This window comes from Bos taurus, chromosome 21 (genome assembly GCF_002263795.3).
Source record: "Bos taurus isolate L1 Dominette 01449 registration number 42190680 breed Hereford chromosome 21, ARS-UCD2.0, whole genome shotgun sequence".
In the NCBI taxonomy this organism is placed as follows: Eukaryota; Metazoa; Chordata; class Mammalia; order Artiodactyla; family Bovidae; genus Bos; species Bos taurus.
The window spans coordinates 20115191-20135414 of NC_037348.1; the positions used below are offsets into that span (position 1 = coordinate 20115191).

Below are 20224 nucleotides of genomic sequence, written 5' to 3' on the forward strand. Positions count from 1 at the left end.
AGACACTTGGGTAAAGGCACAGCTGGTCTAAGACGATTCTCCCCACCCATAACCCTTGGCCTTGTCACAAGACTTGTCTTATCCCAAAGCTCAGAGCAGGGTGGGTCTGGCCTCAAACCAGGAACATTTTGGATCCCTCTGAGCTGTGTGTCATTATCTACAGAGACACAGTGTAGGATGGTCCTTTCTACAGTTCCAACCCTTCAAGTGCGTCAAAATTGAAGAAAAAAATTTTTTTAATTATTTGGTAACAAAATTAGATGTGAACAGACATGAGACAAATTATGATCTCTATTTCCCTTAGTATGAGTGTTTAAAAGTTCAATTTCAGAAACACTAATGTGTTTGATTACAAGTGCTTTCAGACCCCAGTGGGGTGGGGTGGGATGTCCTATAGAGTAGACACACTACATGTAACTGGAGTTGAAAAATCCTGAATTCTGGAGCATATCTAACTCCATGGATTTCATAAAATGGACTGTGCATGTATGCTAACCCCATTTTAGAGATGAAAAAACTAAAGTGAAAGTCGCTCAGTCGTGTCCAACTCTGCGACCCAGAGAATACTTCAGGCCAGAATACTGGATTGGGTAACCATTCCTTTCTCCAGGGGATCTTCCCAAGCCAGGGATCAAACCCAGGTCTCCCACATTGCAGGCAGATTCTTTACCAGCTGAGCCACCACTGCTAATCCCATTCTAGAGATGAAAAAACTAAGGCTTGGTGAATCAAGGGCCTTCTCTAAGGTCAAAGTTTAGGAGTAGTAACCTCATATAAAAATGCCAAAGCCATGGATTTGAACACTTTCCTCTACAACCCAGCATGTCAGCAGGGCCTGTGGGTGGGAGCCCAAGACCAAAGCTTGCATCTGTGGGATCCAGGACCCGCCTTCATGGCCGTGGCCTCCTTCCACAGCAACCTGAAGACCCACGTGTCCCGGCCTGTCCTCCCTGCAGCATCACTGGAAGGAGCTGCCATCTGAGGGACACAGCCCCACCTGGAGGAGGGCAGCTCCAGGGGTGAACAGGAAGGAGCCATGGAATGAGAGCTAGGCCATGGGAATAAGATGACATGGGAAGTAGGGACTGTTCTGAATCCCCTCCCCTCAACTTTGCCTTAACATGTGACTCTTCCTCACTGGGACAGTGGACACCAACCCAGTATGACTCAAGATGGAGTGTCCTGGAGGAACCACAGTATAAATAACATAATGTTTGGCTCAAGCTCCAAACCTGCCATCCAGGTGGGAGTCTGGAAAGATCTAGGAGTAATCCCACGTGAATGAGGATTTCTGTGACCTGAGAGACTGGATGGCAGTTTCCAAGCTGGGAAGAAGAGGTTGAAAATGAACAAGGATTTTGTGTCTGTATGCTGATGTGGAGCCTTTGAATCCATTTAATGGCACAGAGGGAGGATTTAGGAAGGAGAGGCATGGGGGTTGCTGAAAGCAGCAGGTTTGTCTGAGCTTCCCAGCAACCTCTCCTCCACTCTAATCTGTAAGCCTGGACATGATGCCCCCATCAGAGGACAGCCTAGATGTGGCTGAGTCCTGCCTGCCCAGAAGCCAGGCATGTGGACTGGAAGACAGTGAGCTGGGAAAGTCACAACCAGGACAGAGGAAGGAAGGAGGAGGTGAGATGGACAGTAAGAATTTCAGGGAGGATGTGGGGCATGGAGGAACCTGGCACGTTACCCACTGAGCCTCAGTTTTTCCATCTCTGCAGTGGGCTTAATACCTGTGCATGCATGCTGTTATGTTCGACTCTTTACAGTCCCTTGGACTGGAGCCTGCCAGGCTACTCTGTCCATGGGATTTTCCAAGCAAGAATTTCCAGACTGGTTTGCCATTTCCTTTTCCAACAGCTCTTCCTGACCCATGGATTAAACCCACATTTCTTCCACTTCCTGCATTGCAGGTAAATTCTTTACCACTGGGCAACCAGGGAATGTGTCAATTAAGTGAATGAAAGATTGTGAAGGGCCTATCAGAGGGCCTGGCACACAACATACTCAATCCATGCCAGCTTCCTGTTCCCCTCTCCCTGCTGCTCTAAGAGGACCCAGAAGGCTCTGCCCCTGGACACAAACACGTGCAAGCTTGATTTGCTCCAGATCAGGCAAACCTGTGTGTCCTGGAAGTGACCCAGGGATGTGTTTGTTTTTCCTTCCCAGTATTTTCAGGAAGAGATGGTGTAGAATCAGTTTTGTTTCTTCTTGAACTATTTGGTAGATGCACTGTGTTTTCATCTCTCGTGAAAATCCAGATTTCTAGCTCCTTTAGAAGTCTCATGAATCAGTTGCTATGCCCTTTACTTTATATTGTTTTCCATTGTCATCTCTGTTTAGCACATTCTATATTTTCTTCTTCTCATATGTAATTGGCATAAAGCAGGACTATGATCATCTACATGTGCCCAGTTTCCCCTCTTGTGCGTGGCCAGGCTTCCTGTCTGCTCACACGAGCATCCACCCATCCTTCCAGGGAGCATCTGTGTCCTCAACCTCATGTACAGCCTTCAGCACACTTCACATGCTCTAACATCATATGGAGACATATATGTACATGTATGCAGGGCACATCTGTAGATTGTTTTCCTGTTTTATAAACCTGAGACCCTGTCATGCACAGGGCATCTCGCTTTTCCACCACCCCCGACAAGTATAGCTGGTCCTCTCTAGGGGCCTTAGTCCTCTCCACCACCTTTACTTATTTCCTTCCCTCCTGGCTCCTGTGAGCATTTGGACTGACCACCTTTCTCTAAAGACTCCCCTCTGAGTCTCAGACATGGGGGACACAGGATATGACAAGAGGCTTGGGATCCATGTGATCACCATGTTCTACGGCAGAAGGCTGGTTTCTCTGTAAACTTAAGAAATATCTTCATTTCTGGAAACTCATCCTAGTTTCCTAGGGCTACTGGAACAATTTACTCTAAGTTTGATTGCTTAACACAGCAGGAATTTATTCTCCCACAGTACTGGAGGCCAGAAGTCTGAAATCAAGGTGTCAGGGGGACCATGCTGTCTCCAGCGCTCCAGGTGAGGCTCATTCATTTCCACTAGTAATATTTCAAACCCCTCAGCTTGTGGCCACTTATTCCATCTCTGCCACAGCCTTCGTGTTGTCATCTTCTCTCAGTGTGTGCAAACTTCTCTGTCCTTTCCCTTATAAGGCCACCAGTCACTGGATTGCCAGCCCACCCTCCATCCTAGATGATTTTCATCTCAAGATCCTTAAATAATTATGTCCTACTTCTAAATAATGCCATAAACATGGGTATTTTTTGGGGGGGTGAGGGTCACTCTTCGACTCATTAAGGTTCTCTCTCACATCTTCCTGTACTTTTTTCATGGTGTCTTTTCTAATGTGTTTAATCATACATGTACCTGTTTGCTGTCTCTTTCAGACTGGTGTGTGTTCACTGGAGTTCTTGGTACTCACAGTTGATTTTTCCCTCGGGTACTTTGTCATCACACTGTGAGCCCTTGTACAGGAGCCCTTTTCCAGGGAGGGTCCTGCCGCCTGGGTTGGGAGCTTCAGCCAGAATAACAGCACCTGCTTCTGCTCAGGACCCTTCAGGCCAGTCGCTTGTTGGTCCCCACTTGCGTAAATTTCCCAGGTTGGAGCTGTTGGATCTCAGGGATCAGGTACACTTTGGTCTAAATACACCAGAAGTGAAGACCTGAGAATTCTATTTCCCCTGTGGAGACTTCAGAGAAATCTCAAATTCCTTTGGAGGCAGATATCAACTTTGTCCTTTTATCTTCCTGAAGGGCATGGTTTTGTTTTTGTTTGTTTGTTTTTAAACTTTTTTATTTTGCGTTGGGGTATAGCTGATTAACAACGCTGTGATAGGTTCAGATGCACACCAAAGGGACTCAGTCATACATATACATGTATCCATTCTCCCCCAAACTCCCCTCCCATCCAGGTTCCACATAACATTGAGCAGGGTTCCATGTGCTATATGTCCTTCTTGGTTATCCAGTTTAAATAAAACAGGGTATACAGGCAACCATAAATTCATTCTCTAAGTCTGTGAGTCTCTTTCTGTTTTGTAAGTTCATTTGTATCATTTCTTTTTAGATTTCACATATAAGGGATGTCATATGATATTTATCTGAAGGGCAGCCCTTTCCTTGCCTACCCTTGCTCTGAGGTTGCAGGCCCCATAGTCCTGGCTTTAGGGAAGTGTCTCAGCTCCAACTCCTCACCTTGTGCCACCCTAAAGCCTCATTCCTGACCCAAGTGGGCAAATAGACCAGCCTCCAGACGGCCAGGCTCAATTCTCCCTTCTCCCTCCTCCTTCCTCCCTGCTGCACACGAGCTGCAGTCACATCAGCTCTGCCGCTGAAACTTCATGAGATCCTTGAGCAAATCAATTAATTCTAAATATCCTTTCTTCTTTCCTGTGAGCCTGAACTTCTCCTTAAAGGCTTGACTCTTAGTCATCTCCTACCAGAAGCCTCCCTGGATCCCACCAGCTCCATGCCTCATTGCTCCCAGACTGACAGTTCTCAGCCTTTGCCCTTCTGTGAAGCATCCTGGTGCGGGCAAGTCATCACAAGCTTCTGAGTCTGGGCAAGACAGGTGAGATGGGGAGGAAGGGAGGTGCTGCCGGACCAGCAGACAGGGCCCACTGTGGATGGATCTGAATACCAGAGACATAGGTTGGATTTTAGCTGTAAGTGAGGAGGCCTCACTGCCATTCTCTAAGGAGGGACTGATCAGTCAGAAGCTCACTCTGAAACTGACACTCTGACTATAGAAGGAAAATGGATGGAGGCTAATTCTGTAGTCAAGGTATGTGATGATGGGCCTTGAGCAAAGACACTCCAGGAGGGGGCAGGGGCAGATTTATGAAAATATTTAGGGAGCAAACATTCAGCCGGTCTTGATGAGAAAAGGGGCAGCAATTACCAGATATTTGGTGCCCCCGAGGACAGCTGCAACCCCACCTCTCCCTCCTGCTCCCTTTACATCTCAGACCCCATCCCAGCTGTTCCTAGCACCCTACCCTTCCTCTGGGCACCTGAGCACTGAGTGCTTTGGGAAGGGAGAAATGGGGAAGGATATGAGGAGACAGAGAGAGAGGCCAGGAAGAGGACATCAGAGGATGTCAGAGCTTGGTGAGGATACCTTTGTGAGCAGAGGATCAGGAGTCCCTGGGCTAATCCTCAGTCCCTACAGAAACCTGATGAGCCCAGTACACCAGGTCGGCCACGTAAACCAGCAGGTTGGTGGCTGTCAGGACGGCCACAGCCAGGCGCTGGTCCCAGGCGCACATGTTGTAGGTGAGCTCGTCCCTGCAGTCCCCATCACTGGGCCTCTGGGGCTGCCCGCCGAGCTCCTCGCTGAACTGGTAGAGCGGCCAGAGGACCAGAGCACTGATATAGAGGAGGACGGAGAGCAGGCTGAGCACAAGCTGGTAAATGGAGAAGGGGACTGGCAGCCTGTATTCACGTTCACCCAGGTTCAGCAGGAGGACCACAGCTGCCAGGATGAAGCAGATGGAGTACACGGCCACACACCACTCCAGGGCCGGCTGGTGCAGGTACAGGGAGGTGTTGCTGAGGAAGGCAAAGATGACACCGGCCACGAAGGTCTCCAGCACCTTCAGCAGGCCTGGCACAGTGTGCACATAGCAGGGGATATCACTGAGATCATACCAATCCCATACCCAGGCCACATCCAGGGCATAAACCACAGACGCGATGCAGGAGAACGCAGTGGCAGCGATGGCCCGGTCCCGGGAAGGACCATAAAGCAGGAATTGGACGTAGGTGATGGAGTAGGTGATGGAGGTCGAGAGGCAGACGAGGGCAGCGTAGCAGGCATAGGTGACAGGGAAGTTGTACCAGTAGAAAGGAAAGTGGGACGGGAGCCTCCATAACTCGACCATGACTATGATGAGGGTCATGGCGAAACAGAAGCACCAGATGGACATGGACCAGTTACCTATGTCCCCTCTCGCAAAGCCCATGTCAGCTACCAGGGAGAAAGCCACACAGGTGGAGAAGAGCTCTGGCAAGCGGAAGTACCAGAACCCTGCCCAAAAGTCATCATAGTCTGGGGATGATGCCCTAGTGGGCATGATGTTTCGATGTCCAGGCATGTCACTGTCACCGGTACAGCAGTGGTCTTTGCTGAGGATCCACCAGAGAAAGATCTGGCTCCGAAGGTGGGTTAAGCCAGACGCCTGGAAGTGACACAGGGCCCTGTGACCGCTGAGGCTCAGGATCTGTGGAGTTGGAACCAATGGCTCAGACAACTGGGTAACAGCACAGCTGCTCCAGAATGGTTCCCCCCACCCATCACCCCTGGCCTTGTCAGGAGACTTGTCTTATCCCAAGCCTCACAGCTGGGTGTGGTCTAGCCTCAAACCACGAACATTTTGGGTCTCTCTAAATAGCTGTATGCCATTATCTATGGAGACACAGGGTAGGATGGTCATTATCTGCAATCCCAACCCTTCAAAGCTGTCAAAATTGAAAACAAATTTTTAAAAAATTGTTTGGTAACAAAATTTGACATGAAGAGACATGAGACAATTTATGATCTCTCTCTCTTTTTTTTTTTTCACTTATTGTGAATGTTCAAAAGATGAGTTGCAGAAGCACTAATGTCTTTAATTACAACATACTTTCAGACCATAGTTGAATACTATGTCCTACAGAGTAGATGCACCATGTCATCTATCTGGAGCTGAAAAAGTCTGAATTCAGGAGCAGATCTGACACTAAGGATTTCGAAAAAGGGATTGCAATGGTAGCACTAACCCCATTTTATAGATGAGAAAATAAAGGCTGGAGGTATTAAGTCCTTCCCTAAGGTGGCATGACCATAAAGTGGAAACTCCAGATAAACATACCAAAGCTGTAAGTGTGAACCCTTTGCTCTACATCCCACATGTCAGCAAGGCCTGCGGGTGGGAGCTCTGGAACCCAGGACCCGCCTTCAGGCCTCCTTCCACAGCAACCTGGAGACACACCTGCCCTGGCCTCTCCTCCCTGCAGCATCACTAGAAGGAGCTGCCATCTGAGGGGACACAGCCCCACCCAGAGGAGGGAGGCTTTAGGAGTGAACAAGGAGGAGCCATGGGGTGACAGCAAGGCTGTGGGGAAGAGATGACATGGGAAGTAGGAACATTTTGAATCTTTTGCTCAATTTTTCCTTCACATGTGACTCTTTCCCACTGGGGAAGGGAGACCCCCCAACTCAGCATGACTCCAAGGTGGAGCATAACAGAGGAATCATTAAAATTAAATTAACATACTGTTTGGAATAAATTAACATACTGTTTAATACAGTATATTAATACAGAATAAATTAACATACTGTTTGGCTCTTAAGCTCCAAAGCTCCAAAGCTCCCATCCAGATGCGAGTCTGGAAAGATCTAGGAGTAGTCTTAACCTGAGCAGGACTTTCCTGGCCTGGGAGACCGGTTAGCAGCTTCGAAGCTGGGAAGAAGGGATTGGAAATGAACAAGGATGCTGTGTCTGATGCTGACGTGGAGTCTTTCAGGGCAACCCAGGGAGGGGGTAGGGATGGACGGATGATCACCCCCTTTCAAGGGCAGGAGCTGAAAGAGGAGGCCCCTGCAGGACCCCTGGGAGGGGCCAGCCCTGAGGATGCTCCTGGGACTGGGGTGGGGGCGGGGGGCAGAGTGGAGATGACTGGGGGGATCCCAGGGTCCCAGGGGCCCTGAGGCGGCCCAATAGGTGTCTTCTGACCCAGAAGAGATGCAGGCATGGAGCCAACCTTCCCATGGAGGAGGGGCCTGGACTGGAACTGAGACAGGAGAACAGGGGCCTGAAGGGGTTTCAGGGCTGTGACAGGGACACGTGGCCAGAGTGGCAGGACCCTGGAGACCACGGAATTGCCCAGGTCACCTGCCCAAGACAGTCCCGCCAGCCAGGGCTGCAGTCCTGCTCACACAGGGGCTCCTCCAGGGTCCAGTCTTGGGGGAGTGAGGCCCCTCCCAGCCCGCCCCCTCCTCAGGGACTGCTGCCCTGTTTCCAAGGGACTATTTGCTGAGAGGTCCCCAGGGCTGAAGAGCCAGCACCCTGAGCCCCAGCCAGCCTCCTGCCATCAGGGGCCTTGTCGCCTTTGCTGATAATAAACCCTGGGACAAGCTGAGGCTGGAAAAAGAAACACAGAGCAAACCTGAGAACCTCCCTGGACTCACAAAGCTCCTTGAGCCCAATTGCCAATGGAGCCCTGGAGCCTGCAGGCCTCCCAGTGGGCACTGCCAAGGTGGGGGCAGGGCCCTGGGGGTGTCACACTATCTATCTTCCACTTTGTTCCCATAACCTCTCTGAATTTACTCTGTATATGCTACTGGAGAAGAAAATGGCAACCCACCCAAGTATTCTTGCCTGGAGAATTCCATGGACAGAGGAGCCTGACAGGCTACAGTCCATGGGGTTGCAAAGAGTAGGACACAACTGAGCTACAAACATGCACACATGCTGCTTCAGGGTAAACAACAAGTTTGGATCCTTTTCATGCCACAGAGGGAGGGCTTGGAGAAGGAGAGGATGAGGTTCCTTCTGTGTGACCCTGGGTCAGGCCTGTGCCCTCTCTGGGCCTCAGTTCCCCCACCTGGAAAGCAGCAGCTTTACCTGAGTCTCCCAGCAGCCCCTCCTCCACTCTCATCTGTGAGCCTGGACATGGTGCCCCCGTCAGAGCACAGCCTGGATGTGGCTGAGCCCTGCCTGCCCAGCAGCCAGACGTGTGGACTGGAAGACAGTGAGCCGGGAAGTCTGGAAGACGGTGAGCCAGAAAGGTCATGACCGGGACAGAGGAAGGAAGGAGGAGTTGCCAAAAGGGCAGAGGAGGAAGAGGGAATATGGACACCAGAGTTACAAGGAGGCTGTGTGTCATAGAGGAACCTGGCAAGTTACTTAACAGAACCACAGTTTCGCCATCTGAGCAATGGGCTGAATACCTACTCTGTGTCAGTCGATGAATAAAAAGTATGTGATGGGCTCATTAGAGGGCCTGGCACATGGTACACTCAGTCATCCCAGCTACCTGTTCCCGTCCCCCTCCCCCTCAGAGAGGATCCAAAAGGCCCTGCCCCACTCTGAACATAAGCTCATGCAAGACTGGTTCGCTCCTGATCAGGGGCCATAAAGGAGTTTGTACTGGAGGCGGTCTCTTAATGCGTTTAGTTTTCCCTCACAGTGTTTTCTGGAAGAGATGTAGAAAAGGTATTATTTCTTCCCTAAGTGTTTGGTAGCTGCCCATTGTTTTAATTTCACACAAAAATCCAAATTTCCTGCTCCTTTAAAAGCCTCAGGAGATCCGATGTCACGGGGCTGTGTTCCCTTGGGGGAGGTGGCTGGAGCTGAGCATCTGCTATATCCTCTATATTGTTTTCCAGTCATATTTTTGTGTAGTTTTCCATATTTCTCTTATTCTAGTGTATAACTGACATAAAGCCAGACTATGATCATCTCGCACGTCCCAGTTTCCCCTCTTGGGCATGGCCAGGCTTCCTGCCTGCTCACAGGAGCATCCAGCCCTCCATCCGTGTCCTCAACCTCATGTACAGCCTTCAATACATTTCATATGCTCTGAATCATATTTAGACATGTGTGTACCTCCATGCACATGTGTTTGTAGGGAGTATCTGTATCTTTTTTCCTGTTTTATATGCATGAGCTCGTGTCATGCACAGGGCATCTTTTCCACCACCCCTGACAGCTGCAGTTCATCCTTTCCAGGGCCCTAGTCCTCTCCATCCCCTTTACTTATTTCCTTCCCACCTGGCTCCCGTGGGCATTTGGACTGACCCCCCTTCTCTAGATCACCAGACCCCCCGCTGTGAGTCTCAGACACTGGGGAACCCCATTGTATGACCCTTTAGAAGGTGACTGTTGAAAACTTTGCAAATGTGCATTGCTTTGTATTTTCCAATATTTGGATTAAACCCTTTTCAGAGAGTGGACTGGAATTTGGTGGGTGCACCCTGAGGAAATGAGGGGCTCCTGAACCAGGGCTGTGCTACGGGAGGGGCACTTACTGTGGTAAGGGGCAGAAGACAGGGGGCAGGCGGTCTGAGCAATGAGAGCAGAGTCTGGCAGGGACAGGCCAATCCAAGCCTTGGGCACCACATTAAGCATTTGGGACTCAGTGGGAAGCCCATGTTGGTACCATTCCTTTACATAGACTCCTCTGGGAATCCTTCCCCCTCCCCACCCACCCCTGCTCCGCAACCAGGATAGGAGGGTGGCAGATGTCTAACAAGAGGGATTAAAAAAGTGAGGAACACTGAACCCAAACCCACAGACTGAGCAGGCTCCCTCAAAGCCCTGGGAGGGGCTAGCATGTGCTGGGGGCTGGGAGCTCACTAGGGTACAAGAGCCCAGGGAGACAGACTGGACATTAGGAACTGTGACCAAATGTGGGCCCTTCCAGCTCAGTTCAGTTCAGTCATTCAGTCGTGTCCGACTCTTTGCAACCCCGTGAACCACAGCACACCAGACCTCCCTGTCCATCACCAACTCCCGGAGTCCACTGAAACCTAAGTCCATTGAGTCAGTGATGCCATCCAACCATCTCATCCTCTGTCGTCCCCTTCTCCTGCCCTCAATCTTTCCCAGCATCAGGGTCTTTTCAAATAAGTCAGCTCTTCGCATCAGGTGGCCAAAATATTGGAGTTTCAGCTTCAGCATCAGTCCTTCCAATGAATATTCAGGACTGATTTCCTGTAGGATGGACTGGTTGAACCTCCTTGCAGTCCAAGGGACTCTCAAGAGTCTTCTCCAACACCACAGTTCAAAAGCATCAATTCTTCAGCGCTCAGCTTTCTTTATAGTCCAACACTCACATCCATACATGACCACTGGAAAAACCATAGCCTTGACTAGACAGACCTTGTTGGCAAAGTAATGTCTCTGCTTTTCAATATGCTGTCTAGGTTGGTCATAACTTTGCTTCCAAGGAATAAGCGTCTTTTAATTTCATTGCTGCAATCATCATCTGCAGTGATTTTGGAGCCCAGAAAAATAAAATCAGCCACTGTTTCCACTGTTTCCCCATCTATTTCCCATGAAGTGATGGGACCAGATGCCATGATCTTTGTTTTCTGAATGTTGAGCTTTAAGCCAACCTTTTCACTTTCCTCTTTCACTTTCATCAAGAGGCTCTTTAGTTCTTCTTCACTTCCTGCCATAAGGGTGGTGTCATCTGCATACCTGAGGTTATTGATATTTCTCCTGGCAATTTTGAATCCAGCTTGTGCTTCTTCCAGCCCAGCATTTCTCATGATGTACTCTGCATGTAAGTTAAATAAGCAGGGTGATAATATACAGCCTTGACGTACTCCTTTTCCTATTTGGAACCAGTCTGTTGTTTCACATTCAGTTCTAACTGTTGCTTCCTGACCTGCATATAGATTTCTCAAGAGGCAGGTCAGGTGGTCTTGTATTCCCATCTCTTTCAGAATTTTCCACAGTTTGTTGTGATCCACACAGTCAAAGGCTTTGGCATAGTCAATAAAGCAGAAATAGATGTTTTTCTGGAACTCTCTGGCTTTTTCCATGATCCAGCAGATGTTGGCAATTTGATCTCTGGTTCCTCTGCCTTTTCTAAAACCAGCTGGAACATCTGGAAGTTCATGGTTGACATATTGCTGAAGCCTGGCTTGGAGAATTTTGATCATTACTTTACTAGTGTGTGAGATGGGTGCAATTGTGTGGTAGTATGAGCATTCTTTGGCATTGTTTTTCTTTGGGATTGGAATGAAAACTGACCTTTTCCAGTCCTGTGGCCACTGCTGAGTTTTCCAAATTTGCTGGCATATTGAGTGCAGTACTTTCACAGCATCATCTTTCAGGATTTGAAATAGCTCAACTGGCTTTTTCCCCCCCGGAGCTGTGCTGGTTCTGCAGCTCTGTGGCAAGCCGCGGAGTCTGGGTTCTGATCCGCAGGATGGGGTTTGTTAAAGTTGTCAAGAACAAGGCCTACTTCAAGAGATACCAAGTGAAATTCAGAAGAAGGTGAGAGGGCAAAACTGACTACTATGCTCGGAAACGATTGGTAATCCAAGATAAAAATAAGTACAACACACCTAAATACAGAATGATTGTTCGTGTAACGAACAGAGATATCATTTGTCAGATTGCTTATGCCCGTATAGAAGGAGATATGATAGTTTGTGCAGCTTATGCTCACGAACTCCCAAAATATGGTGTGAAGGTTGGCCTGACAAATTATGCTGCGGCATATTGTACTGGCCTGCTGCTGGCCCGCAGGCTTCTTAATAGGTTTGGTATGGACAAAATTTATGAAGGGCAAGTCGAGGTGACTGGAGATGAATACAATGTGGAAAGCATCGATGGTCAACCTGGTGCCTTCACCTGTTACCTGGATGCAGGACTTGCCAGAATTACTACCGGGAATAAAGTTTTTGGGGCCCTAAAGGGAGCTGTCGATGGAGGCTTGTCTATCCCTCACAGTACCAAACGGTTCCCTGGTTATGATTCAGAAAGCAAAGAATTCAGTGCTGAGGTACACCGAAAGCACATCATGGGGCAAAACGTTGCAGATTACATGCGCTACCTGATTGAGGAAGATGAAGATGCTTACAAGAAACAATTCTCTCAGTACATAAAGAACAACGTAACTCCAGACATGATGGAGGAGATGTATAAGAAAGCTCATGCTGCAATACGAGAGAATCCAGTGTATGAGAAGAAGCCTAAGAAAGAAGTTAAAAAGAAGAGGTGGAACCGTCCCAAAATGTCACTTGCCCAGAAGAAAGATCGGGTAGCTCAGAAGAAGGCAAGCTTCCTTAGAGCTCAGGAACGAGCTGCTGAGAATTAAACCAAACTACAATTTTCTATCAAGATAGAAGAAATGGACAAATTCTTAGAAAAGTACAACTTTCCAAAACTCGACCAGGAAGAAATAGAAAACCTTAACAGACCCATCACAAGCACGGAAATTGAAACTGTAATCAAAAATCTTCCAGCAAACAAAAGCCCAGGTCCAGACGGCTTCACAGCTGAATTCTACCAAAAATTTAGAGAAGAGCTAACACCTATCCTGCTCAAACTCTTCCAGAAAATTGCAGAGGAAGGTAAACTTCCAAACTCATTCTATGAGGCCACCATCACCCTAATACCAAAACCTGACAAAAATCCCACAAAAAAAGAAAACTACAGGCCAATATCACTGATGAACATAGATGCAAAAATCCTAAACAAAATTCTAGCAATCAGAATCTAACAACACATTAAAAAGATCATACACCATGACCAAGTGGGCTTTATCCCAGGGATGCAAGGATTCTTCAATATCCGCAAATCAATCAATGTAATACACCACATTAACAAATTGAAAAACAAAAACCATATGATTATCTCAATAGATGCAGAGAAAGCCTTTGACAAAATTCAACACCCATTTATGATAAAAACTCTCCAGAAAGCAGGAATAGAAGGAACATACCTTAACATAATAAAAGCTATATATGACAAACCCACAGCAAACATTATCCTCAATGGTGAAAACTTGAAAGCATTTCCTCTAAAGTCAGGAACAAGACAAGGGTGCCCACTTTCACCATTACTATTCAACATCGTTTTGGAAGTTTTGGCCACAGCAATCAGAGCAGAAAAAGAAATAAAAGGAATCCAAATTGGAAAAGAAGAAGTAAAACTCTCACTATTTGCAGATGACATGATCCTCTACATAGAAAACCCTAAAGACTCCACCAGAAAATTACTAGAACTAATCAATGATTATAGTAAAGTTGCAGGATATAAAATCAACACACAGAAATCCCTTGCATTCCTATACACTAATAATGAGAAAACAGAAAGAGAAATTAAGGAAACAATTCCATTCACCATTGCAACGAAAAGAATAAAATACTTAGGAATATATCTACCTAAAGAAACTAAAGACCTATATACAGAAAACTATAAAACACTGGTGAAAGAAATCAAAGAGGACACTAATAGATGGAGAAATATACTATGTTCATGGATTGGAAGAATCAATATAGTGAAAATGAGTATACTACCCAAAGTAATTTATAGATTCAATGCAATCCCTATCAAGCTACCAATAGTATTCTTCACAGAGCTAGAACAAATAATTTCACAATTTGTATGGAAATACAAAAAACCTCGAATAGCCAAAGCGATCTTGAGAAAGAAAAATGGAACTGGAGGAATCAACCTACCTGACTTCAGGCTCTATTACAAAGCCACAGTTATCAAGACAGTATGGTACTGGCACAAAGACAGAAATATAGATCAATGGAACAAAATAGAAAGCCCAGAGATAAATCCACGCACATATGGACACCTTATCTTTGACAAAGGAGGCAAGAATATACAATGGATTAAAGACAATCTCTTTAACAAGTGGTGCTGGGAAATCTGGTCAACCACTTGTAAAAGAATGAAACTAGAACACTTTCTAACACCATATACAAAAATAAACTCAAAATGGATTAAAGATCTCAATGTAAGACCAGAAACTATAAAACTCCTAGAGGAGAACATAGGCAAAACACTCTCTGACATACATCACAGCAGGATCCTCTATGACCCACCTCCCAGAATATTGGAAGTAAAAGCAAAAATAAACAAATGGGACCTAATTAAACTTAAAAGCTTCTGTACATCAAAGGAAACTATTAGCAAGGTGAAAAGACAGCCTTCAGAATGGGAGAAAATAATAACAAATGAAGCAACCGACAAACAACTAATCTCAAAAATATACAAGCAACTCCTACAGCTCAACTCTAGAAAAATAAATGACCCAATCAAAAAATGGGCCAAAGATCTAAATAGACATTTCTCCAAAGAAGACATACAGATGGCTAACAAACACATGAAAAGATGCTCAACATCACTCATTATCAGAGAAATGCAAATCAAAACCACTATGAGATACCATTTCACACCAGTCAGAATGGCTGCGATCCAAAAGTCTACAAATAATAAATGCTGGAGAGGGTGTGGAGAAAAGGGAACCCTCTTACACTGTTGGTGGGAATGCAAACTAGTACAGCCACTATGGAGAACAGTGTGGAGATTCCTTAAAAAACTGGAAATAGAACTGTCTTATGATCCAGCAATCCCACTGCTGGGCATACACACTGAGGAAACCAGAAGGGAAAGAGACACGTGTACCCCAATGTTCATCGCAGCACTGTTTATAATAGCCAGGACATGGAAACAACCTAGATGTCCATCAGCAGATGAATGGATAAGAAAGCGGTGGTACATATACACAATGGAGTATTACTCAGCCATTAAAAAGAATACATTTGAATCAGTTCTAATGAGGTGGATGAAACTGGAGCCTATTATACAGAGTGAAGTAAGCCAGAAGGAAAAACACCAATACAGTATACTAACGCATATATATGGAATTTAGAAAGATGGTAACGATAACCCTGTATACGAGACAGCAAAAGAGACACTGATGTATAGAACAGGCTTATGGACTCTGTGGGAGAGGGAGAGGGTGGGAAGATTTGGGAGAATGGCATTGAAACATGTGAAATATCATGCATGAAATGAGATGCCAGTCCAGGTTCAATGCACGATGCTGGATGCTTGGGGCTGGTGCACTGGGACGACCCAGAGGGATGGTATGGGGAGGGAGGAGGGAGGAGGGTTCAGGATGGGGAACACATGTATAATTTTTTTTTAATTAAAATTGAATAAAAAATAATAATAATAAATAAAAATAAATAAAAAAGAAATAGCTCAACTGGAATTCCATCACCTCCACTAGCTTTGTTCGTAGTGATGCTTCCTAAGGCCCATTTGACTTCACATTCCAGGATATCTGGCTCTAGGTGAGTGATCACACCATTGTGATTATCTTGGTCGTGAAGATCTTTTTTGTACAGTTCTTCTGTGTATTCTTGCCACCTCTTCTTAAAATCTTCTGCTTCTGTTAGGTTCCTACCATCTCTGTCCTTTATCGAGCCCATCTTTGCATGAAATGTTCCCTTGGTATCTCTAATTTTCTTGAAGAGATCTCTAGTCTTTCCCATTCTATTGTTTTCCGTATTTCTTTGCATTGATTGCTGAAGAAGGCTTTTGTATCTCTCCTTGCTATTCTTTGGAACTCTGCATTCTAGCTCAGTGGATGTTTTATGAAGCACCTGCTCTGGGCCACTCTGGACCACAGGCTGAGGACCTGGGTGAACAAGGCCTGGCCTGTCCTTGAGAAGGTGGAAGGGAGGGTGACCCATGACCTGACCATCAGCACATCTGGAAGTTGTGTTCACAGAGGAGAAGGCAGGCGTCCTGAGCAGGGACGGAGGATGGGGGCAGACAGGACATCAGGTCTGAGTGGAGGGTGAAGATTGTGTCTTAGTGGAGGAGCAGGGGGCCGGCTGGGGAGAGGACAACTGGAGCCCCAGTCTGAGAAGTGGGGGCAGCTTGTCTGGGGAGCAGGAGGCAGGGGATGGGCCTGAGTTTGGGCCCTTCTATAGGGCTTGTGGCACCAGGGACCCAGGACAGAGTGTCAGCTCCTGGGTTCACTGAAGAGCTCTATTCTCAATGTGCTGAGCAAGCAGCACTGTAGAAACATCTGTGTCCACATTCCCCGCGCCCTGGGCTCCTGTGAGAACTGCTCCAGCCTCTCTGGGTCTGAGGCCAAGTCTGAAGCACCCCAGTCCCACCCAGTGGATGGGAGCCCCTGGAGGGCACACGTGGCCTCAGGACCTGGATTCCGTGCCTGGCCCTGCCTGGGCCCTGGGCTCATGGGTGAAGCCAGGTCTGCTCCAGACACCTGCCGAGTCCAGGGTGTCAGGGGCCTGGGAAACTCACCTGACCCACTTCAGCCCTGGACATCAGGGTGTGAGCTGGGAAGGCCCGGATCCCATGGCACCTGGATTCAGCCCCCTGTCTCCTCTCTGTCCTGTGTCTGCAGGACAGTGGGGTGGGACACAGCTCAGTGGAGGACGCCAGGGCAGCCATGGAGCTTCACCACATCTCCAGGAGAATCAAGAGCAGTGAGGGCTGCACGCCTGGTGGTATCAGCCCTCCCCAAGGACCAGAGGCCTTCATCTCTTCAGGACTGCAACTCTCTTGCTTTTTGAAAATGCATTTTTAACAGTAAAATAGATCTATATTTTCTCTACTCTTTAAGATTCTTCCCTTTCTCCTTCTCCTCTCTGATCTGGGTGTTGGTGGACACCACCCAGCACTGAGAGGGCAAGGAACACTTGAGCTGGGATGGGGCAAGTGTCAAATTCCTTAACACCCTGAATCCTGTGAGTCCAGGATGAAACCTCACCTTCCTTTCCCAACTACATCTATGCCCAGGCAGGAGGCATTATTTCCTGAGGTGATACCCAGCTCCGAGGTCCATTCATCACATCTTGAAGTTGATGCTGCAGCACTAGGGAGCTTCCAGGCAAAAGTACAGCAGGAGTGATGGGTGCCCTGCATGGTGACCTTCAGCACCTCATTCCTGCTCTTGTTGTACAAAAAGGAAGCAGAAGTGGTGAACTCTGGAGTCTGAGAGAACTAGGTTGGAATTCTGATTCTGTCATTTAGTAGCTGTGTGACTAAGGACTTAACCTCTCTGTGCTTCAGTTTTTAGAACTGTAAAGCAGGAAATTCTAACAATTCGCTGGGCTCTTCTGAGATATTACATACAAGTCATCCAGCACCATGCATGTCATAGCTCAAGCTACCACTAAACGTCAATATCTGGTGATTATTCTCTGCACAGTCCAGTGACCTAGCAGAGCGCACCTGTCCTGTGCTGCAGGGCCTGTCCTCTAAAGGAAGAGCATGCACAGTGTACGTAAGGAAGTGTCCATACCAGAGCAGCGACTCACATTAGGATCAGCTGCATGTTGCTATTTAGATCTGTGTCTGGGTCCTGCTTCAGCTCCAAGGAACCAGAATCCCTGGGGGTGGGGAGTGAGGCAGATGGGTGGGGGTAGGGTGGCCCTGTTGACCTTCAGATGTTTCCAGTGCCTAACACCCTGGAATGCCCTGTGGAGCTTTCTCAGCACCTTGGTACCTGAGCACCGTGTTCTCACACTGGACCAGGATCAGCATCACCTGGAGGGCTGCTGGGCCCCATCCCAAAACTTCTGACTCAGCAGGTCTGGGGTGGAACCCAGGAATCTGTATTCCAAATAATTTCCTTTTGATGTTCTGCTGGTCCGAGGACCACGCTTTGAGAAGCACTGTCCACATCAGGCAACCATGAAGTGCAGCCACGGATTAGCAACTGGTCTAAGAACTGGGCATCTCCAGAGGGATTCCCGTCACTGGTCCAGCCTCGCCCCTGCCATCTCCCTGAGCTGCCTGTTCATGCAGAGAGGGGGCACAGCTCCACAGGACATGTCCCAAATAGCCCACTGCAGGGATGAGGGGCCCCAGGTAAGGTCAAGAACCAAGGGATTCAAATCCAGGTCCATCTGACAGCAATGCCAGTGCTTTTTATTCAGACAGGTTTCCAGAGCCAGTGCTTTACATCCCAGCTATGACACCTGGGAACCAGTGTGAGAGGGCGGGGAGGTGCAGCTTGACTTCTCAGAGGTCTCTGCTGGAGGTGGCTCTGTGTCTGGCTGTGGAGTGGCCACCAGGTGGAGGCCTTGGACCATCTCTCCCCCAGGCTGACTTGCAGGGAGAACCAGCCTGAGGGACACTCTGGCAGGAGGCATGAGGGGCTGGGTCTCCAACTTGGTTAGAGGGTGGCTCCAGGGGGCAACTCCAGGGACCTCTAGATGCCCTCTCTCAGCCAACGAGCTGAGGTTGGGAGAGGCTTGGGGCAGTGTTGCAGCCTGGTGTGGAAGGTGACCCCAGGATTCCTGCCTCTCAGCCGGGGTTTCTTCTAGGGTTTTAGGCTTTCTTGGAAGGAGTGGAACCAGGATTCCCAGAGGAAGAGCTTTCAAATTTCTAACCCTGCCTCCTGCTTCTGGCTCAGTGCAGGGTCAGTTACCCTTGGCAGGTGCCTTTCAGCCCAGCTGCTCGTGTCTGTGAAGAACCGCCGCCCTCTGTTCCCAGGTCCTGGAGCTCCAGGGACGCTTATCAGGATCTTGTTTAGGGCCCTGAGCTGGTCCCTCGGTCAAGATTGAGTGTCTTCACCTCTTCATGTCCACCTATCCCCAGGGTTTAGGGCTGGGATAGAGAGACAGGGGGCTTCCCTGATAGCTCAATTGATAAAGAATCTGCCTGCAATGCAGGAGACCCCAGTTTGATTCCTGGGTTGGGAAGATCTGCTGGAAAAGGGATAAGCTACCCACTGTAGTATTCTTGGGCTTCCCTTGTGGCTCAGCTGGTAAAGAATCTGCCTGCAATGTGGGAGACCTGGGTTCGATCCCTGGGTTGGTAAGATCCCCTGGAGAAGGGAAAAGCTATACCTACTCCAGTATTTTGGTCAAAGAGAATTCCATGGACTGTATAGTCCACGGGGTCACAAAGAGTCAGACACGACTGAGTGATTCACTTTCACTAGAAGGACAGGGGTGCAGAGACCACCCTGCCAGTCAGTCCCAGCTTCTCATCCATGGGGTCCTCAGTGGAGGCTGGAGTTGTTCCACTTGACGGACCTCCCTCACCCAGGATCCTCTGTCTAAAGAGCTCAGGCTAAAGGGGGAGCTGGCAAGCCTAGTGGTTCAGTCCCACTGCACCGGGACTCACTGGAATCTACAGAAAGGAAGGGTGGCTTTGTAATAAGAATTATCTCTATGTGACTAGCATCTGTCCTCTAAGTGAAAGAAAGGCTGGATGACAGAGACCATGGCTGGGGCTCCCCTGCTGTTTGGAAGCCCCAGGAACCTGGCCTGAGGTGCAGCCACAGGAAGGACAGGACCTGGTGGGCAGAGACTGGAGACCAGGCCCTGCTCAGTGACTCCAGGGCTGGGAGGTCCTGAGCTCTAGCCCTGTTGAGGTTCTAGTTCCTCGTCTGTAGACTGGAGATTATATAACTCTCCTAAGGCTGGTGTGAAGGTCATAGACAATGATGTGAGGGGCCAGGGACAGAGGGGTCCTGGTGAAAGGCAGCCTTGAACAAAGATGAACCTGAGATCCATCCATCCCCTCACCTGCACTCCTGCCATTAGCTTCTAGCTGCTTTGTCTATTTCCATTCTTTTCCTCAATGTCTGCTTGTGCTGAATGCAAACTGAAATAACTCTGGTGGGTTCTCTTTGTTGCCTTAAGATGAAACACAAACTTTTAAAATGTCACCTCCAAAGCTTTGCAAGCTGAGAC

General features: G+C 48.1%; 2 protein-coding genes across 2 annotated transcripts; one reads left to right on the forward strand and one right to left on the reverse strand.

The window, feature by feature from the left end:
• Positions 1–5110: 5110 nt before the first annotated feature.
• LOC100298937 (myeloid-associated differentiation marker-like) lies at positions 5111–6116 on the reverse strand. Its single transcript, XM_024982249.2, has one exon. The coding sequence runs from the start codon at positions 6114–6116 to the stop codon at positions 5172–5174; it is 945 nt and encodes a 314-aa protein (XP_024838017.1). The 3' UTR covers positions 5111–5171.
• A 5783-nt stretch (positions 6117–11899) lies between these two features.
• Positions 11900–12843, forward strand: LOC100299845 (large ribosomal subunit protein uL18-like). Its single transcript, XM_024982307.2, is given in 1 exon segment — positions 11900–12843. A coding segment is annotated over 1 exon segment (894 nt). The 5' UTR covers positions 11900–11943; the 3' UTR covers positions 12838–12843.
• Positions 12844–20224: the final 7381 nt, after the last annotated feature.

What these genes read in the sequence shown, in the direction of transcription:
- LOC100298937 (XM_024982249.2), bottom strand. Translation starts at nt 6,116, where the DNA reads ATGCCTGGACATCGAAACATCATGCCCACTAGGGCATCATCCCCAGAC.